Source organism: Oratosquilla oratoria, chromosome 1 (genome assembly GCF_046742065.1).
Source record: "Oratosquilla oratoria isolate Oo_2021 chromosome 1, ASM4674206v1, whole genome shotgun sequence".
In the NCBI taxonomy this organism is placed as follows: Eukaryota; Metazoa; Arthropoda; class Malacostraca; order Stomatopoda; family Squillidae; genus Oratosquilla; species Oratosquilla oratoria.
The window spans coordinates 18,767,136-18,789,783 of NC_134777.1; the positions used below are offsets into that span (position 1 = coordinate 18,767,136).

A 22,648-nucleotide genomic window follows, 5' to 3' on the forward strand; every position below is an offset into this window, starting at 1 on the left:
TACACATACACGCGCTCATACACAGATAGAAAGGAGTGAGAGAGAGAGAGAGAGAGAGAGAGAGAGAGAGAGAGAGAGAGAGAGAGAGACAGAGAGAGAGAGAGACAGAGAGAGAGAGAGAGAGAGAGAGAGAGAGAGAGAGAGAGAGAGAGAGAGAGAGAGAGAGAGAGAGAGAGAGAGAGAGAGAGAGAGAGAGAGAGAGGGAGAGAGGGGGAGAGAGGGGGAAGGGAGGGGAGGAGATAGGAGAGAAGAGGAGGGAAGAGGAGAAAAGAGGAGAAAAGAGGAGAAAAGAGGAGAGAAGAGAAGAAGAGATACAAGGAGAGAGAAAAGAGAGGAGAGAAAAGAGGAAAGAGAAAAGAGGAAAGAAAAGAGGAAAGAAAAGAGAGAAAAGAGGAAAGAGAAAGAGGAGAGAGGAGAGATGAGAGAAGAGAAGAGAGGAGAGAGGAGAGGGGAGAGGAGAGAAAATAGAAGAGAAGAGAGGGCAGAAGAGAGTGGGGAAAAAGAATAGAAAAGAGAAGACAGGAGAGAAGAGACAAGAGGAGAGAAGGGAGGAGAAAAGTGGGGAGAGAAAGGAGAAGAGAAGGGAGGAGAGAAGGGAGGAGAGAAGGGAGGAGAGAGGGAGGAGAGAAGAGAAAAGAAACAAGGAGTGAGATGAGAGAAGAAAAGAGGGGAGAAAAGAGACAAGAAGCAAGGAGGGAGGAGAGGAGAGAAGAGATGAGAGGAGAAAAGGGAGGAGAGAAGAGAGGAAAGATGAGAAGAAAGAGAGTGAGAGAGGGAATGTATTATATAAATATTTGCAGAACTGGTAGTGCCATCCTAACAAAAGTTGGCGGACACTGACAGAAGACCCTACTGCGCATGCATAAATGGCCATAGTCCCATGTGACAAATCAGTAACCAGCCAGACACAGTTGAGTGAAGGTGTGTACTGTTTGACTGTCGAATTGACACAGGTGACTTCCATTGGCTAGACTGGGCTTTTGTTTCTGGGTCATAGTCGTAGACCCATGACTCATCTCCGGTTATTACTTGTTTCAGGAAATTTTAGTCATTTGTAGCAGCTTGAAGCATGTCCAGTAAAGTTTTAGCACAAAATTTTTTTTTTGCTCATGGGCCAGGAGACACGACAGTCAAACGGTACACACCTTCACTCAACTGTTTCTGGCCAGTAACCAAGTTGTCCCATGGGACTGGCCACTCACGCATGTGAAGTAGGGTCTTCTGTCAGTGTCTGCCAATTTTTGTTAGGATTGCAATACCAGTTCTGTAAATATTTATAATGGCTGGATACTTTCTGGACAGACTGTATAAAGAGAGAGAGAGAGAGAGAGAGAGAGAGAGAGAGAGAGAGAGAGAGAGAGAGAGAGAGAGAGAGAGAGAGAGAGAGAGAGAGAGAGAATGTTTGAGGATAGATAACTTATTTACTCCCAGAAATGACAAGCTGTCTTATTCTACCCATGTGCACTATTCCACCTTACATCCCTGTAGTACCCCTTTCTTTTTCATGGCATAGGGAAACCAGCAATTATTATTCTTTTTATATTATTTTATTATTTTTTTTTTTTTCTTTTTTAACCTTACATCTCGGCACCTCCTTACAGTCCTCCATACATACATGCATACATATTCAAACAGGTACAATTATACATTGCTGTATATAATCTAATGCATTCAAACAAATCCCAACATGTGTATAAACATGTACAAACACATATATCCTGAACATCTATGTCACAAGCATACCCATTACTGAATTCACCTCTTGCTACAAAAAAGGTAATCTAAATTCATATATCATGTACTGCTATCTAGTCATTAACATACTAAACTATGTATGCATTCCTGCAAGTACCATAGTCAGTTTTTAGAAAGATAAAACTGACCCTACTTTGGAAAAAAAAAAGTTGAGGCACTGACTAAAGATGAACGAGTATAGAATGTGCTAGCACCCTCTGGAATTTGCAGCCACATAGGAATATTCTTGCATTGCAGTGCCTTTCAAAATACCCACCTCGAGGATAATCTCTATGAAGCATTACTCATTTGAAAATAATGTAGTATTACTGTATTTCTGATAAATCAGCTTGCAAATATTCATAAATATGATCCCACCATTCACAACATGAAAAAAGTAGGCCATAATGGTTAAAACTAGATTTTGTTCAGTAACATCATATGTCGCTTTTCACAGTCACTAGAATTTTTCTGAATAACTATTAAACCACAAGGCTACCAACCTTTAGCAGCCAGTTACCAACCTTCACACATGAACTTCATATCCAACCCTTAATATCTGGGCCTTATGTCCACTGATGCAACTGCCTATACAACTTTGTAAGTGGGGCAAAAGCTTAGAAAGGAATGGTAGCTGTCTACAAAAAGTTATCAGGCCTGTGTTAAGCTCTTCAAATAAATTCTAGTGATAGAATATGGCCATACATGTTGCTTTCCTCCTCGCCATTAGTTACAAATTTCACCTGTGCTACTGCTGTTGGGTCCTGTGCTATCCTGCCAATGACCTGGCAGTATCATTCATGTCACACTTCTTTTATTTTCATGTCACTAACAAGAATACTGCAACACAAACTGTATTCCATCCCTGGCAACACAATATTTATGTTGGCTACCAATAACCCTCTGTAAAATGACTGATAAACTTACACCCTTTTCCAGCAACCAATCATCAATATCAACCTTAGCTCTCACTCTACCTAAATTCACCATTTTTAATCACCATCATATCATATGAAATACTGATTCTCAACTACTGATATACAAGACCCTAAATCTCTCCAAACTGGGATGTATGGCATTCGTTCGTGTAACAAACGCTGGTCTGTCATTACCCCCACCTAACCCCACCTACCCCCCCCCGTCGCTCCTGTGTTGCGTTGTTACCTCTGCTGCTTGTTACAGCCGCCAAATATACCCATGATAAATATGACTGACTTTTCATTTTCCTTTATATTGCAAAATGTTTGACTGAGAAATCCCACTAAGTTAACATGAAGATACTACATTTCTAAATTTGAATACTGGTAAATAAATAAATTACTTAATGAATTAATCAGACTATCAATTATATGATTAATTAATCAAGTGAATGAATAAATAAATAAAAACTAAATAAAACTTGAAAACTAAATTAAAGTAGTACAACAATAATCAATAATAATAAATAACCATGAACAAAAAGAATATGCTACTGTACTTCTTGAGAAGTAGAAGACAAGAAACAAGCATTCACAGATGAAAGAAACATATGAGAGGTACAATGAAAAAAGAAAAGAAGTCAAGTATAAGATAAAGGATAGAAAAGGAGAGCAGATGTGAAATGGTGTAAGAGTAAGATAGAAAATTTTGAAAGTAATAAAAAGATGTTTTGGAAGGAAATTAAGAGAGGAAGGGGAGGTGAATCAAGTAGAGAAGAAAAAGTAGAAGATGCAGATGGAGAGATAATAATGGAAGAAGCAACAATAAGAAGAAGATGGGCAGAGTATTTTAGGGAGTTGCTAAATGTGGAGGAGGATAGGGAGGAGGTGCTAAGAAAATGACTGATGGATGAGAAAAATGGAAAAGAAATAAGAAAAGATGAGGTAAAAGCAGTTATCAAAATTATGAGAACAACTAAGTCACTTCAATTAGATGGGTGTCATGTGGAGTGTTTAGAAAAGGGAGGTACAGTGATCATGCACTGACAGGTTGTTTGTTTGTCAAAAAAGAGGGTAGTGCTGGAGGACTGGAAGAGTGCCTGTATAGTTCTGCTTTACAAAGGAAAACAGGACAAAAGTAAGTTTAATAATTTCAGAGGGATCAGTTTGTTGAGTGTAGTTGGGAAAGCTTATGAGATAGTTCCGATTGAGAGGATTAGGAGAGGAACAGTGTGGGTTTAGGAAAGGTAGGGGTTGCATGGATCATATTCTTGTGGTAAGAAAGATGTGAAAAAGCTTCAGCAAATGGTAAGAATGTTTTTTGGGCCTTTATGGATTTGGAAAAGGCTTATGACAGGGAAGACAGGAATACACTACAGGAGGTTTTGCAGATATATGGGATAAGAAGAAAGCTGTTAAGAGCAGTCAAGAGTTTTTATGAGAGTAGTAGAGCCTGTGTTAGAATTAGAAATGGAGAGAGTGAGTGGTTTGAGGTAAAGGTGGGACTTTGCCAGGGATGTGTCATGTCGCCATGGCTGTTCAATGTGTACATGGATGGGCTGATGCAGGAGGTAAATGCAAGGGTAATGGGGAAGGGATTGGAGATAGTCAAAGAAAAGGGAGAAAAATGGGGGATAAGCCAGTTGTTGTTTGCTGATGATGCTGTGCTTGTAGCAGGATCTGGGGAGGAATTAAGGAAGTTAGTGACAGAATTTAGGAAGGTGTGCAAGAGGAGAAAGTTGAAGGTAAATGTGTGTAAAAGTAAGGTGATGAGATGTACAAGAGAAAAGAATGGCAGCAATTTGAAAGTGAGTATTAAAGGAGAGAGACTGGAGGAAGTGGATAGCTTTAGATACTTGGGGGCCAATGTGGTGGGAAAGGGAGTGGAGGTGAAGGTACATTGTAGATTGAGAGAAGCAAATAAATGCTTTGGGGGATTAAAAAGTGTAATGAGAAATAGACATTTGGGAGTAGATGCTAAGGAGGGATTGTATGAAGGGGTGATTGTACTGACAACACTGTATGAGGCAGAAATATGGAACAAGAGAGGAAGAGTTTAAATGTGTTTGAGATGAAATGTCTGAGAAGTATGGTAGGGGTTACTAGGCTGGATAGAGTGAGAAATGAGGAGGTGAGGAGGAGAGTGGGGGTGGAAAAGGAGTTGGGAGATAGGGTTGATGAAAGAGTATTGGGATGGTTTGGACACATGGAAAGAATGAGTGAAGAAAGATTAGTAAAAGAAATGTGGAAGGCAGAGGTGGATGGAGTGAACAGGAAGGGGTGATGGAAGATGAGATGGATGGATGTGGTAAGAGGGGCATTGAGAAAGAGGGGGATGTCTGTTGAGGAAGGGAGAAAACAGAAGATAGGAGTGAATAGAGAATGGCTGTGTATGGATGATGTGATACATGGAATGGAGTTTGGGAGTTGGAGAGTAGTTCCATGTGAATGATATTTTGATGCAGCCCAAAAGGATTTCTCTTGGTCTTCTTTTTTTCTGCATGAGGAGATGGAGGGGGAGTCACCAATTAAATGAACCAGCCTTGCTGTGGATGTGTTGTGTCTTGCTGCATTGCTTCTGACCCAGGCAATGGACAAGATGCAGGGATGACCCATCATCCAGGAGGAGCCAAGAAAAGAGGGAGGGAGGAAGGGAGGGGTGGTGAAGGGGAGTGGAGTGGATGGGCATGAAATGGGTGGGAGTGGAATTATGCCTTTTGACTTTGGCTACCTCCCTTGTAAGGGATAAAAGCCCTTTGGTATATGTATTTATGTACTTCTTAAGAACAGACACTAGAAAACAGGAATATCATTATCACAAAAATGTGAGACAGATTTAATCCTCATTTTACATTCATCATTAATGATATTTCTAATAACAAATATTCAAGGTAAGTAACAGTATAACAGTAGCAAAATGAGACCACCGGTTTTCATGATAACAATGAATAGTTATTTTTTTATGTACTAGAATTTCACATTTCATCTCATCTACATGAAGAGATGCAGCCTGGACCCCAAAATCTCTTTCTATCAACTTCAACTGTATATCTTACATCTTTTCACATACAGAAAGTTGACAACCAGTGACTGCTCCCATCCTTCTACTACTTTCAGCCAGTGATGTAGATACAGTCCCACATCAATATAACACAGACATTTCAAATTTTCTTCTTAGAGAGATCTGTAGGAGGGCCTGAAGACCACTACTGGCTGCAATTCTTCCACTTAATGAAACATGGGACAGCAATTATTACTGCTATTTTTCATTATCACTCCATTTTCCATTTTACCTCTTCTGTCACACTTAGACTCTGTACCCACCATTCCCCAACTGAAGATCCCCATTAATTAGCAGTATGATCTCTATTGAGCACCAAATATCAGGTTCAAGGACCAATGATTGGTACCTACAAATGGTGATCTTGTAAGATGGACATCAGAGATTCATCTCCCTGCTGCCCATCTTCAAAACCTGTTAACACTCTCACCTCTGTCTAGAGGTGTAGCCCTGAGAGGCTGACAGTCTCTGGACTAACGACCTCTTTCAGTCAACCTGAACTATATTTCTTTCACTTTTTCCAATAAGAAGAGCTGACAACCTGTAACTGCTCCCCTCCCCACCAACACAGAAATTATCCCATACTAACAATACATAGACAAGAGTCTAAAGTCACTTTCCAGAGGTCTATGGAAGGGCCCACAGACTGTTGCCAGTCAAGAAGATAGTTAACTGAACTTACTAGTTTGGTCTGAAAATACTAAAGAGTAAAACTGTATTCTTTAAGGCTTACTCCAGACAAACCCACAAAATCTCTTCATTGCATGACTTACAGGTTAAACCAATGGCAGTGGCCAGTTTCCTGACAACCTATGAAAGAGAACCAAGGCAACAGATTGGGTGCTTCATGCAAATCACCACAAAACTGCTAGGTCCAACATGACATTGCAAGAACTTATGTATGGTGGCCCAATACATATAGATATTGAAAGGTGTTAAGCAATATAAGGGTTGTGCTGGAAGATAAGTTCAATCATTGACTTTCAGGGACAATATAGGTAAACAGGCATGTGCACACTTCAACAGAAGAATACAAGACAACTGAGTCTAATCTTTTCTCATACATTTACAGTATATTTTTCCAATACTCAAAATTCCAACACAGCCATGCTAGACGCTTCAGAAAAAGAAGGCAAAACGTCAAACAATTTACTGACCTTAATCTCCGGTTCCAGCACAGTGGCAACAAAGTCGACTATGCTTCCCCCAATTACTACCTGCCATAAAAGCCATGCAAAGAAAGTATCAACTCAGCAAAAAGGTATTTTAGAGAACAAGCCAGCCTGAAAATGAAAACTGACTAGCAATAAATTAAGCTTGGCATGCAATACTGGCAGAGCACAACTAGCAAAGCAACATGCAAAACATATACTGTGACAAAGATAAATAAAACAAAATATTGCATATATAATGTATTTTGTCATAAATAATTTCTGAAACATACAATTATGAAAAGAACCAGCTTTTCTATTTCATGACTATGGCAATACAAACCACAATTAAAATCAACATACAGGTCTTCTCTTCTGTGATTGAGATTCTGTATTTTTCTTCTTGCTAAAAGCAGTTGATGGAAAGAACCTACAAAAAAAAAAATAAATAAATAAATAAGTAGTCTAAAATAAATTAAATAAACTACATTATACACTTGTACACAATAAGCATATATAGATGGAACAGCTGCCAGCATAACTGGTGTGCATTCAGAGCACACAAGAATTAATGTAAAATAAATACGAAGAATCTATTATGAAGTAAGGAGATATGATATATATTGAAACCAATTTCACCATTCCTCCCATCTTAGCACCAATGGGATGAAGGGTCATCATTCCTACATCCCAATGCTTGGGTCAAAGACAATGTAGCAACACCCAACAGACATAGCTAATTCAACGAGCCTTCCCCTCCCCCCACAAATTTATGAGGAAACTACCTTCCTCATCTACTCACTTATGAGACATATGAGAACATCCCTTCAGGCCACATCATCCCTTCAGCCATTTACAATCCCTCTTCATTCATTCCTACCCTTTGTTGCATTCTCTCTTCAATGCACTCAAACCCCCTTCACTCAATCCATCTATCTCATTCTTAGTCTTCCTCTCAAGATCACTCCAGCTACTTCTACTTTCCACATTGTATCAATTTTCCTTATTCATTTTTTCCATATGCCCGAACAACCTCAGCACCCTCTAATCTGCCATTTCCAACAGCTCCCTTCTCAACTCCATTCTCTCCTTCACCTTCATATTTCTCACTCTATCCATTTTTTTGTGACCTAACATATTTTTCTGACTCATCTCAAAAACATTCAGATCCTTACTCTCTGTCTCCCTAACATTCCAAGCTTCTACTTCCTATATCTTGTGAGTGACTATATAAATTTTGTGCTATCAACACTTTAGGGATTCTAATGACTTGTCTATGGACCAGTCATGCAGTATTCTTTCAAGATTGGATTATCTCCTCTTCCAGCTGTGCAGTTCATTTTATGTATATTCATTCTCAGATATCTAGCGCTTTCCGTTTTATTTTTCTTTCTATGCAACTATACTTCAACTTTGTGCCCTTCATTCTTAGATATCAGCTTTTAAATTGGATTTTTTCTTAAATATTACATTTTGTAAATCTACTTAAATTAATAATAGTTTGGTTTCTCAAAAACAGAAAAACCTTACTTACATTTTTCCATTCAGTAAATCTGAATATTCCACAGCAATCTGTGAACCAATCTTTGCATTGTTCTCAACCAAAGCAATATCTAAACACAGGTTAAGGAAAATATAACATATGAAATTTTGATATTGTGGCTGGTTTCAACCAAGGTCAAGTGAGAGTTAAAAATCAGTTGGAAACAAAACAGGTTGGATGAAAAGGAAGAAAAAAAAGGAAAAAAATTAGGTCTGTACTCAAGTGAATTTTAAGACTTCAAACTGACAACACAGGTGACACACTGTTTCTACTAACCTCTAGAGATCTATGTCCAGGCAGCTTAAGGCCATTATTTTAAAATTTGAAACATCCCCATTCCTCCTCCACTCCTAGTTCTACTCTATCTTTCACTCCCTCCCACTCTTCTCTTGGCTTCTTGTACTCCTTCTCCTTTTCTTCCTCATTAAAGCAGTTTACTCTAAGCACCTCCCTAACTTTTCCTCTTTCTCCATCTATCCTCCACTCTTAACTTATCTTCCACCAAAAAATTATCTGATATTCCACCACTCTCTCCCCTAAGAACATGTACATCCAAAACTCTTCCTACTCTTTTTCTGGTTACCACTATATAGTTCATTAAAGCCCTATCTACCACCCTTCCATGCACCACCCCTTCCCATGTGTACTTATGTCTGACTTTCTTCCTAAATACTGTATTAGCTATCATCAACTCTCTAGACATATTCCGACCATCAACTCTCCACTGATTTTTTCCTGGCACTCCACATTTCCCAATCACTGTTTAATGGTTCACCTCCTGCCCTTGCATTGAGATCTCCCAATGCAAATACATAGAAATTTCTCCCTAAACTCTTTATACACTCATTTAAATATATCCGAAAAGCCTCCCTTTCCTCTACAATCTTCTCACTACCAGGCCTATATACACTTACAAAGCCCCACATCTCCCTTCCCAGTTTCACCGTCATCCACATTAACCTTGAAGAAACCTCCTTCCACTACGTCACATGCTTACCTATCTCTACACTTACTAATATAGACACCTCTTCTTTCCCTCATCCTCTCTTCACTCTTAACACCCTCCCCAAAACAAAAGATAAAGGAGGCAAAAAAGGAGAGATGTGAAATTGGGAGGAGTATGACAGAAAAATCTGAAAGTAATAAAAGATGTTTTGGAAGGAAGTTAACAGAGGAAGGGGAGATAAGTCAAGTAGAGAAGAAAAGTAAAAGGCATAGACAGACAGATCTTAACAGGATGCAGTAAAAGGAAGATAGGCAGAGTATTTTAGAGAGCTGTTGAATGTGGAGGAGGATAGAGAGGGATTGGTGATAGCAGCAGGAGGTACTAAGAAAATGATGGTGATGGAAGAGGAAAATGGAGGAGAAATAAGAAAAGATGATGTGCAAGTAGTTTTGAAAATCATGAGGCATCTGGGTTAGATGTAAGTCATGTGGAGTGTCTGAAGAGGGAAGGTATGGTAATAGTGGACTGGCTAGTAAGGTTGTTTAATGTGTGTCTATGGGAGGGTAGAGTGCCAGAGAACTGCAGGAGTGCCTGTATAGTTCCACTTAACAAGAAAAAAGAAGAAAAATGTGAGTGTAAAAGTTTTAAAAGGACCAGTTTATTGAGTTTAATTGAGAGGGTTTATGGAAGGGTTTTAATTGAAAGGATTTGGAGAGCAACAGAGGGAATAATTGGTGAGGAATAGTGTGGGTTTAGGAAAGGTAGAGGTTGTGTGTGTCAGATTTTTACGGTAAGGCAGATGTGTGAGAAAGCTTTAGCTACAGGTAAGGATATTTTTTGGGCCTTTATGGATTTGGAAAAGATTTATGACAGGGTAGACAGAAAGGGACTGTGGGAGGTTTTGCAGATATATGGTATTGGGGAAAGCTGTTAAGAGCAGCCAACAGTTTTTATGAGAGTAGTAGAGCCTGTGTTAGAATTGGAAATAGAGAGAGCAAGTGGTCTGAGGTAAAGGTGGGACTGCAACAGGGATGTGTCATGTTGCCATGGCTGTTCAATAAGTACATGGATGGGGTGATGCAGGAGGTAAAAGCAAGAGTAATGGACAGGGGACTGGAGATGGGTAAAGAAAATGGAGAAAAGTGGGAGGTGAATCAGCTGTTGTTTGCTAACAACACTGCACTTGTGACTGGTCCAGAGGAGGTATTAAGGGAGTTGGTGATGGAGTTTGGGAGGGTATACAATAGGAGAAAGTTGAAGGTAAATGTGGGTAGAAGATCATGAGATGTACAAGGGGAGAGAATTACAGCAAGTTCAAAGCAAGTCTTAAAGGAGAGAGGCTGGAAGAAGTGGATAGCTTTAGGTATTTCAGGTTGTATGTAGCAGGAAAGGGAAGAGCAGAGGTGGAAGTAAATTATAGATTGAGATGAGCAAGTAAATATCTTGAGGGATTACAAAGTGTCATGAGAAATAAACATTTGGAAATGTATGCAAAAAGAAGACTATATGAAGGGGTGATTATGCTGAAGGCACTGTAGGGAGTAGAGACATGGAATTTAAGAGTAGAGAGGAAAAGTTTAAATATGTTTGAGATAAAATGTCTGAGAAGTATGGTACGGGGTACAATGTGAAACAGAATGAAAAATGAGGAAGTGAGGAGGACAGGTGGGATAGCAAAAGAGATGGCAGATAGGGCTGATGAAAGAGTATTGGGATAGTTTGGACACATGGAAAGAATGAGTGAAGAAAGATTAGTGAAAGGTGTGGAAGGTATAGGTGGATGGAGTGAGCTTGAGGGAATAACTGAATATGAGATAGATGGATAGGGTGAAAGGGGCATTGAGCAAGAGGGGAATGTCTGTTGAGCAAGGAAGGGAGAAGGCAGGAGATAGGGGTGAGTGGAGAATGGCTGTGTATAGATGATACTGTGATACTAAAAAGGGAGGGGCTAGGGGGATGGGGGTGAGGGTAGGAAGTGGTTATGTATGAATGATATTTTGACACAGCCCAATGGGATTTCTCCCCATCTTCTCTTTCTTCTGCATGAGGGGACAGAGCTGGGGTAACCAATTAAGTGAAGTGGCTTTGCTTTGGATGTGCTGTGTCTTGCTGCATTACTTCTGAACCAAGGCAGTGGACAAGATACAGAGATGACCCATCATCCATGAAGAGATGAGATGAGAGGGAGGAAAGTGTGGTGGATGGGACAGGAATGGGTGGGAGTGGGTTCTTGCCTTTTGACTTGGCTACCTCCCTTGTAAAGGGATGAAAGCCCTTGGTATATAGATATAGACAGATCATTGATAATTATACCAGAATCACTTTTATTTTCATACATACATACATATACCAAGGCTTTTTCCCCCTTACACGGGAGGGTTATCCAAAAAGGAAAAGGCATAAAATCATTCCAATCCATTCCATCCCTGAATACACTCCACACCCCTCCACCCTCCTTCTCATCTTAGCACCTCCTTGATGACGGGTCATCCCTGCACCTTGTCCACTGCCCTGGGTTAGATGCAGTGTCGCAAGACACAGTACATCCACAGCAAGGCCGCTTCATTAAATCAGCGACCCCCCCTCTCCGTCCCCCCATGCATAAAAGGTGAAGACGGGGAGAAATCCCTTCGGGCTGCATCAAATTTTGCTCACACATACTACCTCACCCCCCCATCCCCCTGCCCATTCCACCTCATGCATCACAACATCATCCATATACAACCATTCTCCATTCACCCCTGTCTTCTGTCCTCTCCCGTCCTTCCTCAACAGACATTCCCCTCTTCCCCAAAGCCCCCTTCACCCCATCCATCCACCTCATCCTAGGACGTCCCTTCATGTTCACTCCCTCCACATCTGCCTTCCATACCTCTTTTACTAGTCTTTCTTCACTCATTCTTTCCATGTGTCCAAACTATCCTAATACTCTTTCATCAACCCTATCTCCCAACCCCCTTTCCACCCCTGTTCTCCTCCTCACCTCCTCATTTCTCACTCTATGTAGCCTAGTAACCCCTATCATACTTCTCAGACACCTCATCTCAAACACATTCAAACTCCTTCTCTCTTCTTCTCTTATGTTCCATGTTTCTGCCCCATACAGTGCTGTTGGCACAATCACTCCTTCATATAGTCTCCTCTTAGCATCCATTCCCAAATGTCTATTCCTCATTACACTTTTTAATCCACCAAGGCATTTACTCGCTTCTCTCAATCTACATTCTACCTCCACCTTCACTCCACCTTTTCCTGCCACATTTGCACCCAAGTATCTAAAACTATCCACTTCCTCCAGTCGATCTCCCTTAATGCTCACTTCCAGACTACTGCCACTTTCACCTCTTGTACATCTCATCACCTTACTTTTACCCACATTTATCTTCAACTTTCTTCTATCACACACTCTCCCAAACTCTGTCACCAACTTCCTCAATCCCTCCTCCAATCCTGCCACAAGCGTAGTGTTGTCTGCAAACAACAGCTGGCTCACCTCCCACTTTTCTCCATTTTCTTTAACCATCTCCAATCCCTGACCCACTACCCTTGCATTTACCTCTCGCACTACCCCATCCATGTATAAGTTGAACAGCCAGGGCGACATAACACATCCTTGACGAAGTCCCACCTTTACCTCGAACCACTCACTCTCTCCATTTCTAATCCTGACACAAGCTCTACTACTCTCGTAAAAACTCTTGACAACTCCTAGAAGCTTTCCTCCTATCCTATATATCTGCAAAACCTCCCACAGTGCCTTTCTGTCTACCCTGTCGTAAGCCTTTCATTTTCTACTTTGCTTAAAGTTTTCCCATACAACAAAGGATACTTGACTGAAGACTTTCTCCCCCAGTCAGTTCAAAGACTCTCTGCAGTATATATGGGGTCACATCACGTCCTGCCACACTGGCCTCAGCTTCATTTACAGCCACATCTGTAATCAACCAAATAAATATCAGTTAACATTCTCCAAAGTGAATAGGTCAACTGGGGCCACCACTAATTTAGTACAGTATTAACTTTTACATACAAAGCATGTAGGTGTGGTTACATTACAGTGAATGTAATTTCATAAATATTTATGCTTAATTTTACACACACATACACACAAAGGAAAAAAATGCCTTGATAGAGAGGACTTATTAAAGTGGGACAGAGGAAAAACAAGAGGACATGCAATGAAACTCAAAAAAGATAACTACACAAGAGACCTGAAAAAGAACAGCTTCCCACACAGAGTGATAGATATATGGAACAAATTGGATGAAGAAATAGTGTATGCAAACACAATACAAGAATTTAAGAACAAACTTGATCTTGCGAGATACAAAAGCGGGTCACCAAGAGCATAGCTCCCCTTTTCGTACAATACAACTAGGTAAATACACACACACACACGAGAAGAAGATAAAGAAGGACAGTTACAGAAGAGATTTGAAAAAGAATAGCTTCCCACATAGAGTGATTGATGTCTGGGACAAACTAAATGGAGAAACAGTGAGTGCCAAAAATATACAAGATATTAAGATACCAAAATGGATCACTACGAGCATAGCTCTCATCACATAAAATACAACTAGGTAAATACACATCTGAAGGATGCGAAGAAATACAATTATAGATGCATAGATATGTGGAATAGCTTAGAAGGTGATACAGCCTAAGCTCAAACAATACATGAGTTCAAATGTAAATATGATAATTGGAAATCAAAGATATAGATCAAGTTGGAACTGTACATGAATTTGAGTCTAGGTATGTTAGAAAATTAAAGAATAGGAGACAGGCCCCAACAAGCATTGCTCCTTTCCTGTACACTACAATTAGGCAAATACAATCAGGTAAATACACACACAGATCAAAGAGAAAGAGTATGATTACAGTTTTCAGATCACTAATGGGGATAGACTGCACTGACAGAAGACATCTGATTAAAGATGGGAGGGCTTTAAGAGGTTATGTGAGTAAATTAAGAGACCACATGTCTAAAGGATATGAAGAAATACAGTTTTCCATATACAGTAGATGCATAAATATGTGGAACAGCTTAGATGATATAGCCCAAGCTCAAACAATACATGAGTTCAAATAAACATGACAACTGGAAATCAAGGATATAGATTAAGTTGGAACTGTACATGAATTTGAGTCTAGGTATGTTAGGAAATTAGAAAATAGGAGATGGAGCCTAATGAGCATTGCTCCTTTCCTGCATACAACAATTAGGTAAATACACACACATCCTCTCACTCTATCTAGCCTAGTAACCCCTATTATAATTCTCAGACATTTCATCTCAAACACATTCAAACTCCTCTCTTCCTCTCTCATGTTCCTGGACACCTGGAACAAACTGGACAATGAAATAGTATGCACAAAAACCATTCATGAGTTTAAAAGCAAACTAGACACTGCGAGATACAAAGGATTACAAAGGTGGAGCATGCCGACAGGAGACCTTTTGATCCATATCTAGGTCAGATGGGAAAAAAAAAAAAAATCATAATAATAAAATAGTAAATAAAAACTATAATAATGTAAATAACAAATAAAATACATAAATAAATGCATAGGTATAGTTAAAATAATAAACAAACAGGTAAATAGTAAATAATAAATTGACATATAACTAATAATAAATGAAAATCAGACTGACAAATGATAACAAAACAAAAACAAATAATATAAGATAAATTATAATCATTACAGCATCTTACTTAGGTATTTATCTAAATGATTCTTAAAGCTTCGAACTGAACTACATTGCACTACCTGTGCATGAAGTTTATTCCATTCATTAACTACACGGTTGGCAAAGTTATTTCTACCTACTTCCAAATTGAATCTATTTCCGGACAGTTTGAGACCATTGTTTCTTGTCTGGTTCTCATTCAATGTGAAAATTTTGTCACTTTTGATGTTGTCAATTCCCTTTAAAATCTTAAAGACCTGTATCAAGTCACCTCTGAGTCTACGCTTTTTTAGGGAAAACAGATTCATGTGCTTTAGTCGATTTTCGTATGGTTTATTTTTTATATTTGGAATCAGTTTTGTGGCTCGCCGTTGTACTTTTTCCAGTCTGTCAATGTCTTTAATGAGATTCGGTGACCATACGGAAACAGCATATTCCAAATGTGGACGAACTAACGATTTATATAGCTTGTTAATGAGTGATGGACTTTTGAAATCAAAAGATCGCGCAATCAGTCCCAGAATCTTATTTGCTTTCTCAGAGGCTGAGATACATTGCTTGGATGATTTGAGGTCGTTACTGATAATTACACCGAGATCTTTTTCACTATCCACTTTTGTTAACGAATTTCCAAATAACTTGTAATCGTACTTACTGTTATTTTTACCTATGTGCATTACCTTGCATTTACTTGTGTTAAATTTCATTAGCCACTTTTCAGACCATTGCTGTAATTGATCTAAATCTTCTTGAATATCTAATTGGTTTGAGTGATCATTTGCCACTCCGCACAGTTTTGTATCATCAGCAAATTTGGAAACAGTAGATTTTAGTCCATGGTCTATATCATTTATATATACTATGAATAGAAGTGGTCCAAGAACGGAACCCTGAGGAACTCCACTTGCAACACTTTTCCATCCAGAAGTTTTTCCATTTAAAACAACTCTCTGTTTTCGACCATTCAACCAATTACTAGTCCAACCTAATAGGCTACCACTTATTCCATGCAAAGCTAGTTTAGTAAGTAGTCTTTCGTGTGGGATGGTATCAAAAGCTTTTGCAAAGTCTAGATATATTAAATCTATATTGTTTCTTTTGTCATAATTCGAGATAATTGTGTTGTAGAATTCGAGTAAGTTAGTCATGCAAGAACGTTTCCGTCTGAAACCATGCTGGCTATCATTTATCAAACGGTTACTTTCTAAATGATGTTCGATAGCATCTCTGATGATAGTTTCCATTATTTTTCCTACGATTGAAGTCAAACTTATAGGCCTATAGTTATTTGGTTTCTTTTTGTCACCTTTTTTGAATATGGGAGTAACGTTAGCTAGCTTCCATTCTCTTGGCGGGACACGAGAATAGCTCCCCTTCCCACAAAATACATACATACATACATATACCAAGGCTTTTTCCCCCTTAGAAGGGAGGTAGCCAAAAAGGAAAAGGCATAAAATCATCCCCACCCATTCCATCCCTGAATACACTCCACACCCCTCCACCCTCCCTCTTATCTTAGCACCTCAACATACATTCCACTTTTGCTCAAAGCCATTTTCACCTCATCCATCCATCTCACTTTTGGTCTTCCCCTCAAGTTCACTTCATCCACCTCTGCTTTCCATACTCTTTCTGCTGATCTTTCTTCACTCATTCTCTCCATGTGCCCAAACCACGCCAATAATTTTTCATCAGCCCAATCTACCAGCTCTCTTTCTACCCCTGTTCTCCTCAACCTCTTCATTTCTCATTATATCCATCCTCATGACACTTCATCTCAACCACATTTCATTTTTTTTTTTTCATCTCTTAAATTCCAAGTCTCCACCACATACAGTACTGTAGGCACAATCACCCTTTTATATAATCTTCTCTTTGCACCCATTCCCAGATACCTATTTCTCATGACAATTTTCATTCCCCGAGGACATTTAGTTGCTTCCCTCACTCTACAGTTAACCTCCACCCCTACTCCTCCATTTCCTGATACATATGATACTTAAAACTATCCACTTCCTCCAGCTTGCTCCAACTTACTGCCACCCTTTCGCATTGTACATTTAATCACCTTGCTTTTACCCACATTTATTTTCAACTTCTTCCTATCACATACCTTCTCAAAACCCACCACTGTCTTAGCTCCCCCCTTTCACTATGCCACAAATGCAGTGTCATCAGCGAATAACAACTGACTCACCTTTCACTCTCCTACACTCTGTCTCCAATCCCCTGCCCATTGCCCCAATATTTACCTCCTGTATCACCCCATCCATTTACACATTGAACACCTATTTTGACATAACTCAGCCCTGACACAGCCTTGACCTTCACCTTAAACTTTTTGTTTTTACCCAAGGTCTCTTTCTCAACTAGAGATAAAACATTATTAATAATACACTCACCAATTGCTTGCCTAATCTTCTGTCCCTCCACTTCATGTTTTTCTGGAATGGGCACTGCTATTAGAATTCCCGACTTCAGCTCTAATTCCTTATGATGCTTCATCATGAGAGCAGCTTCTCTGGGAGAGGTGATGTGACAAGGAGCTTCAAATCCACTGTCCCGAGTGAAAAAATCTGGAAATCTTGATGTTGGGCCTAAGACTGATACACAAACTCCTGCAATGACAGACATAACGTCTTCAGCTAACAAAGCAATGTTATGTATCCTACTGTGTAAGTAGTGTCTCTTTACATTGCCTTTGACCCAAGCAGTATGATGCAGGGACAGGGATTATCCTTCACCAATAATGTATTAAGATGGGGAGGGGTGACAACTGGGTTCTAGATAGGTGCAGGATGGGTACAGGGTGAATGTATGCTTTGAATCAACTACCCTTTTATAAGGGGAAGAAGGCCTTTTGGTATGTATGTATATCTATATATTCACTTACTCTTTTATGATGTTAGGTATATGCTCTGATGTAGCCACCCTATTCACACAAGGGAAAGGGCCTTTGGTATATATGTTACTATTATGTTCCAAAATAATACATTTTTCCTACCTTGAGTTTCCAAGTATTCAAGGGTGAGTTTGATATCAAGGATACTCTTCACTCCAGCAGAAACAACTGTCACAGGTGTTTTTCCCAGTTCTGTGAGGTCAGCTGAAATGTCCATGGAACTGGCAGCTCCCCTGTGCACTCCTCCAATGCCCCCAGTGACAAAAATTGGAATGCCAGCCGTCTCAGCAATTAGCATCGTACTTGACACAGTGGTACCACCATTCAGCCCCTAGAATCAATAATAGTGAGAAAACAAGATTTATCTATTTTATTTCCAAGTTTCCGATTAATACAAAAGTTAGGATGATATCTATTTTATTTGGAAAATGTACTAATGATAGGCACCTGCTGGTTGTAGTCCTACATGATGGATGGCAAAGACTTATTTATAAGCTGTTAATTTTAAAAATTTGTCAACACCCTCATTTCCATCTAGAGGTGCAGCCCTGAGGGGCTTGCACCTAGTCTCTAGACTGGACCCAACATTTCTTTCTACTTTGTATCTCCTTCTTATTTTGATGCAAGAAGAGCTGACAACCTGCAACTGATCCCTTCCTACTATTTTTAGCCAGTGTCATAGAAACACTCCTACATTAATTCATAACAGACAACAGTCCAAGGTTTCTTATCAGAGATCTAAGGAGGAGCCCAAAAAACTACCAGTCCCTCTGGAGCTGCAGGTTTCCAGTCAGTGAAACTCAAGTCTATCTATATCTATATACTAAGGGATTTTTTCCCCTTTATAAGGGAGGTACCAAGTCAAAAGGCATGTACCAACTCCCACCCATTCCACTCCCATCCACCACCCTTTCCTCCCTCTCATCTTAGTTCTTTGTGGATGACGGGTCACCCCTGTATCCCTACCCATTGGCCTGGGTCAGAAACAATGAAGCAAGACAATACATCCACAGCAAGGCCGCCTCACCTAATCATCGATGGCCCCTCTCTGTCCCCTCATGCAAAAAATAAGAGAAGATCGGGAGAAATCCCTTAATTTTCTTTAACCATCTCCAGTTCCCTGACCATTGCCCATGCATTTACCTCCCACACCACACTGTCCATGTGCACAGTGAACAGTCATGGCGACATGACATATCCCCGATGCAGTCCCACCTTCACCTCAAACCACTTGCTCTTTATTTCCAATTCTAATGCAGGACCTACTACATACATACACACATACATATACCAAGGGCTTTTTCCCCCTTACAAGGGAGGTAGCCAAAGTCAAAAGGCATAATTCTACTCCCACCCATTTCATCCCCACCCACTCCACTTCCATTCACCACCCCTCCCTCCCTCTTTTCTTGGCTCCTCCTGGATGACGGGTCATCCCTGCATCTCACCTGGTGCCCTGGGTTAGAAGCAATGCAGCAAGACACAGCACATCCACAGCAAGGTAGCTTCATTTAACCAGCAACCACCCCACCCTACACCCTCTCATGCAGAAAAAGAGAGAGATGGAGAGAAATCCCTTCGAGCTGCATTAAAATATTATTCACATATAATCACTCCCAATCACCCCCATCCCTCACCCACTCCCTTCCATGCATCACAGCATCATCCTTACACAACCATTCTCCACTGTCCCTTATCTTCTGTCTTCTTCCTTCCTTACTCAACAGACATCCCTCTCATTCTCAATGCCCCTTTTACCCCATTCATCCATTTCATCCTCCATTGCCCCCTCCTATTTACTCCATCCACCTCTGCCTTCCACACCTTTTACTAATCTTTCTTCACTCATTCTTTCAAAGTGTCCAAACCATCACAATACTTTTTCATCTACCCTATCTCCCAACTCCTTTTCTGCCCCCATTCTCTTCCTCATCTCCTTGTTTCTCACTCTATCCAGCATAAGTAACACTTATCATACTTCTCAGACATTTTATTTCTCAGGCTCTACTACTCTCGTAAAAACTCTTGACAGCCTTAACAGCTTTCCCCCAATCCCATATATTTGGAAATCCTTCCATGGTCCCTTCTTGTCTACCCTGTCATTAGCGTTTTCCAAATCCATAGCCCCCCCCCCCCCCAAAATGTATATCCTTAACTTTTGCTACATCTTTCTCACATATCTGCCTTACCATAAGAATCTGATCCATGCAACCTTTACCTTTCCTACACCCACACTGTTCCTCACCAATTACTCCCTCTGTCCCTCTCTTAATCCTCTCAGTTAAAACATTCCCATAAGGAAGATCTCTGGCCAAGTGGGTTAGGGCACTGTTACTTGTGGCAAAGGTCAAGGGGATGGTGGTTTGAACCCTGTCACTGGCAAAGTTGAACCAGGGACATGGTTCATTAAATTCCACACTACAAGGTCCTCTGTAAAGGACACCATCCTAGCCTCTGGATAGAGAGGAGTTTGTGATATTTAACCATATCATCATCATAAGCTTTCCCAAGTACACTCAACAAACTATAATATCTATATACAGTGAGTCCTACTTATACAGCAATCTTTATAAAGTAAATTCACAGTTACGGTATTTGGTAATTGCTACCCTCGATTCTATTTATGGTAAGAAAAATTCACAGATATGGTATCCGCTCGTGTTTTGAAGAGGAAAGAGCAGGGAGAATGTACGTCTGCCTTATCCTATTATTACATGTTATAATGAGTTCAGTATACGATAATTTCAATTTGTGGTAAGGTTTTCAGGAACGCATATGTACCGTATAACGAGGACTTACTGTACCAAGAGCTTCTTCCCCCTTATAAGGGAGGTAGCCAAGTCAAAGGCATATACCTTCTTCCACCCATTCCACCCCCCTCCACCACCCTTTCCTCCCTCTCATCTTAGCTCCTCATGGATGATGGGTCATCCCTGTATCCCACCCACTGCCCTGGGTCAGAAGCAATGCAGCAAGACAGTACTTCCACAGTGAGGCCACTTCACTTAATCGGCAACCCTCCCCACACACACACACTCATGCAGAAAAAGAGAAGACAGGGAAAAATCCCTTCGGACTTCATCAAACTGATCAAAACTCAATAAACTGATCCCCTTAATCAAATTTGTGCCCTTTTCCCTTGTAAAGTAGAACCATATAGGCACTCCTCCAATTTTCCAGCACTCTACCCTCCCTTAGACACACATTAAACAACCTCACAAGCCAGCCCACTATTAATGTACCTCTCTTCTTCAGACTCCACATGACACCCATCTAACCCAGGTGCCTTACCTACTCTCAAGTCAACAATTACCATTATCATTTGAGGAAATGTACCATATAAATTCTTGTAATATAATGAACAAGTATTACCAGTGATCAATTCCAACCAAGTATAGCCTAAAAGGCTTAAAGGCAATGGTATGATTTTCTAACCTTAGCCAGAACAAATGGAAGGTCTCTCCTTGAAGCTTTGATACATGGCTCTTTCTTTTCTGACAGTATTAGGAGCTGTTCATGAGTGAGACCAACATGAATCTTCCCACCCATGACAGCAATTGTTGCAGGTACTGCTCCCTGAAATAAAAAATAAAAAATATATATATATATATATATATATATATATATATATATATATATACATCATTAACATACCAAAACTGTACTCAAACTATTAAAAAAAATAAACTATATTTAGTGGCATATATTGCAATTCTATTTAAGGTCATGCCATATCAATCAAATGATCACAAATATGTGAAAATGAGGAGGCAGATGCAGTGACAAAGTTGAAATATGGGAATGCAGTTGAACTGGATGATATGATTGTGAAGATGAATTTTTCACATATAGAGTATTGACTGCAATTAATATTTTAGGGAATATAGAGACATCTCTCCAGACCAGTCACACAGCATTATTTTATGAGTGAAAAACAATATCCACTCAAAAAGAAAGATAATAAGTTTTAATTTCTGTTTTCTCTACTTAATACTGCCCTCTTACATCTCTTCTTTAAGAAAAAAACTTGATGCTGAAAGATACAAAGACAAGTCACCATGAGCATAGCTCCCTTCCCATGTAATACAACTAGGTTAATACAACTAGGTAAATACCTCTATGGCTCAAACTCTTCAGACTGATATTATCCCCAATGACAGAAGTGCTAGTTTTCACCACCAAAACACTGCCTTCAGTTTCAATGACTGGAAACCCATAACCTCATAATGACTGGCAATGATCCTCACACCTTGACATGGATCTCTCTGGTAAACATATTTGAACATTTGTCTGTGTTTTATTAGTGTAGGCTAATTTCTATGTCACCAACTTATAGTAATAGAAGAGTAGCCACTGTTTCGTGTGTGACTGGTCAACAGAAATATCATTTTAAAGTCCCTTAACCACTTCAGTATGATGACGCCTACGTAGGCATCATGAGGCATGAGTGGGTACATGATGATGCTGGTGCCAGCATCTTGATTATACATATTTTTTGTAGTTGTACATGAGTTACCCCCGGATTCTGTGAACTGGTTTGATCACATTTTGTGTGTTTATTATTACATACATATACCAAGGCTTTTTTTCCCCTTACCAGGGGGGCAGCCAAAAAGGACAAGGCACAAAAACATTCCCACCCATTTCATCCCTGAAAACACTCCACACCCCTCCACCCTCCCTCCCATCTTAGCACCTC

At 39.9% G+C, this 22,648-nt stretch overlaps 1 protein-coding gene across 10 annotated transcripts in view; it reads right to left on the minus strand.

Moving 5' to 3' along the window:
• The window catches only part of LOC143032281 (pseudouridine-5'-phosphate glycosidase-like), a 61,273-nt gene that overhangs the window by 19,353 nt on the left and 19,272 nt on the right, over positions 1-22,648 (minus strand). For 9 of the 10 annotated variants that reach the window (XM_076196796.1, XM_076196826.1, XM_076196768.1 and 6 more), the window contains 7 exons: positions 21,385-21,525; positions 18,052-18,280; positions 17,450-17,665; positions 13,182-13,286; positions 8,398-8,476; positions 7,227-7,293; positions 6,870-6,929 (listed from right to left, as the gene is read on the minus strand). In XM_076196796.1, coding sequence (XP_076052911.1) covers positions 6,870-6,929; positions 7,227-7,293; positions 8,398-8,476; positions 13,182-13,286; positions 17,450-17,665; positions 18,052-18,280; positions 21,385-21,525 — 897 coding nt within the window. Of the gene's footprint in view, positions 1-6,869; positions 6,930-7,117; positions 7,294-8,397; positions 8,477-13,181; positions 13,287-17,449; positions 17,666-18,051; positions 18,281-21,384; positions 21,526-22,648 lie in introns of those variants that run through there. The other variant, XM_076196835.1, reaches the window with a different exon arrangement.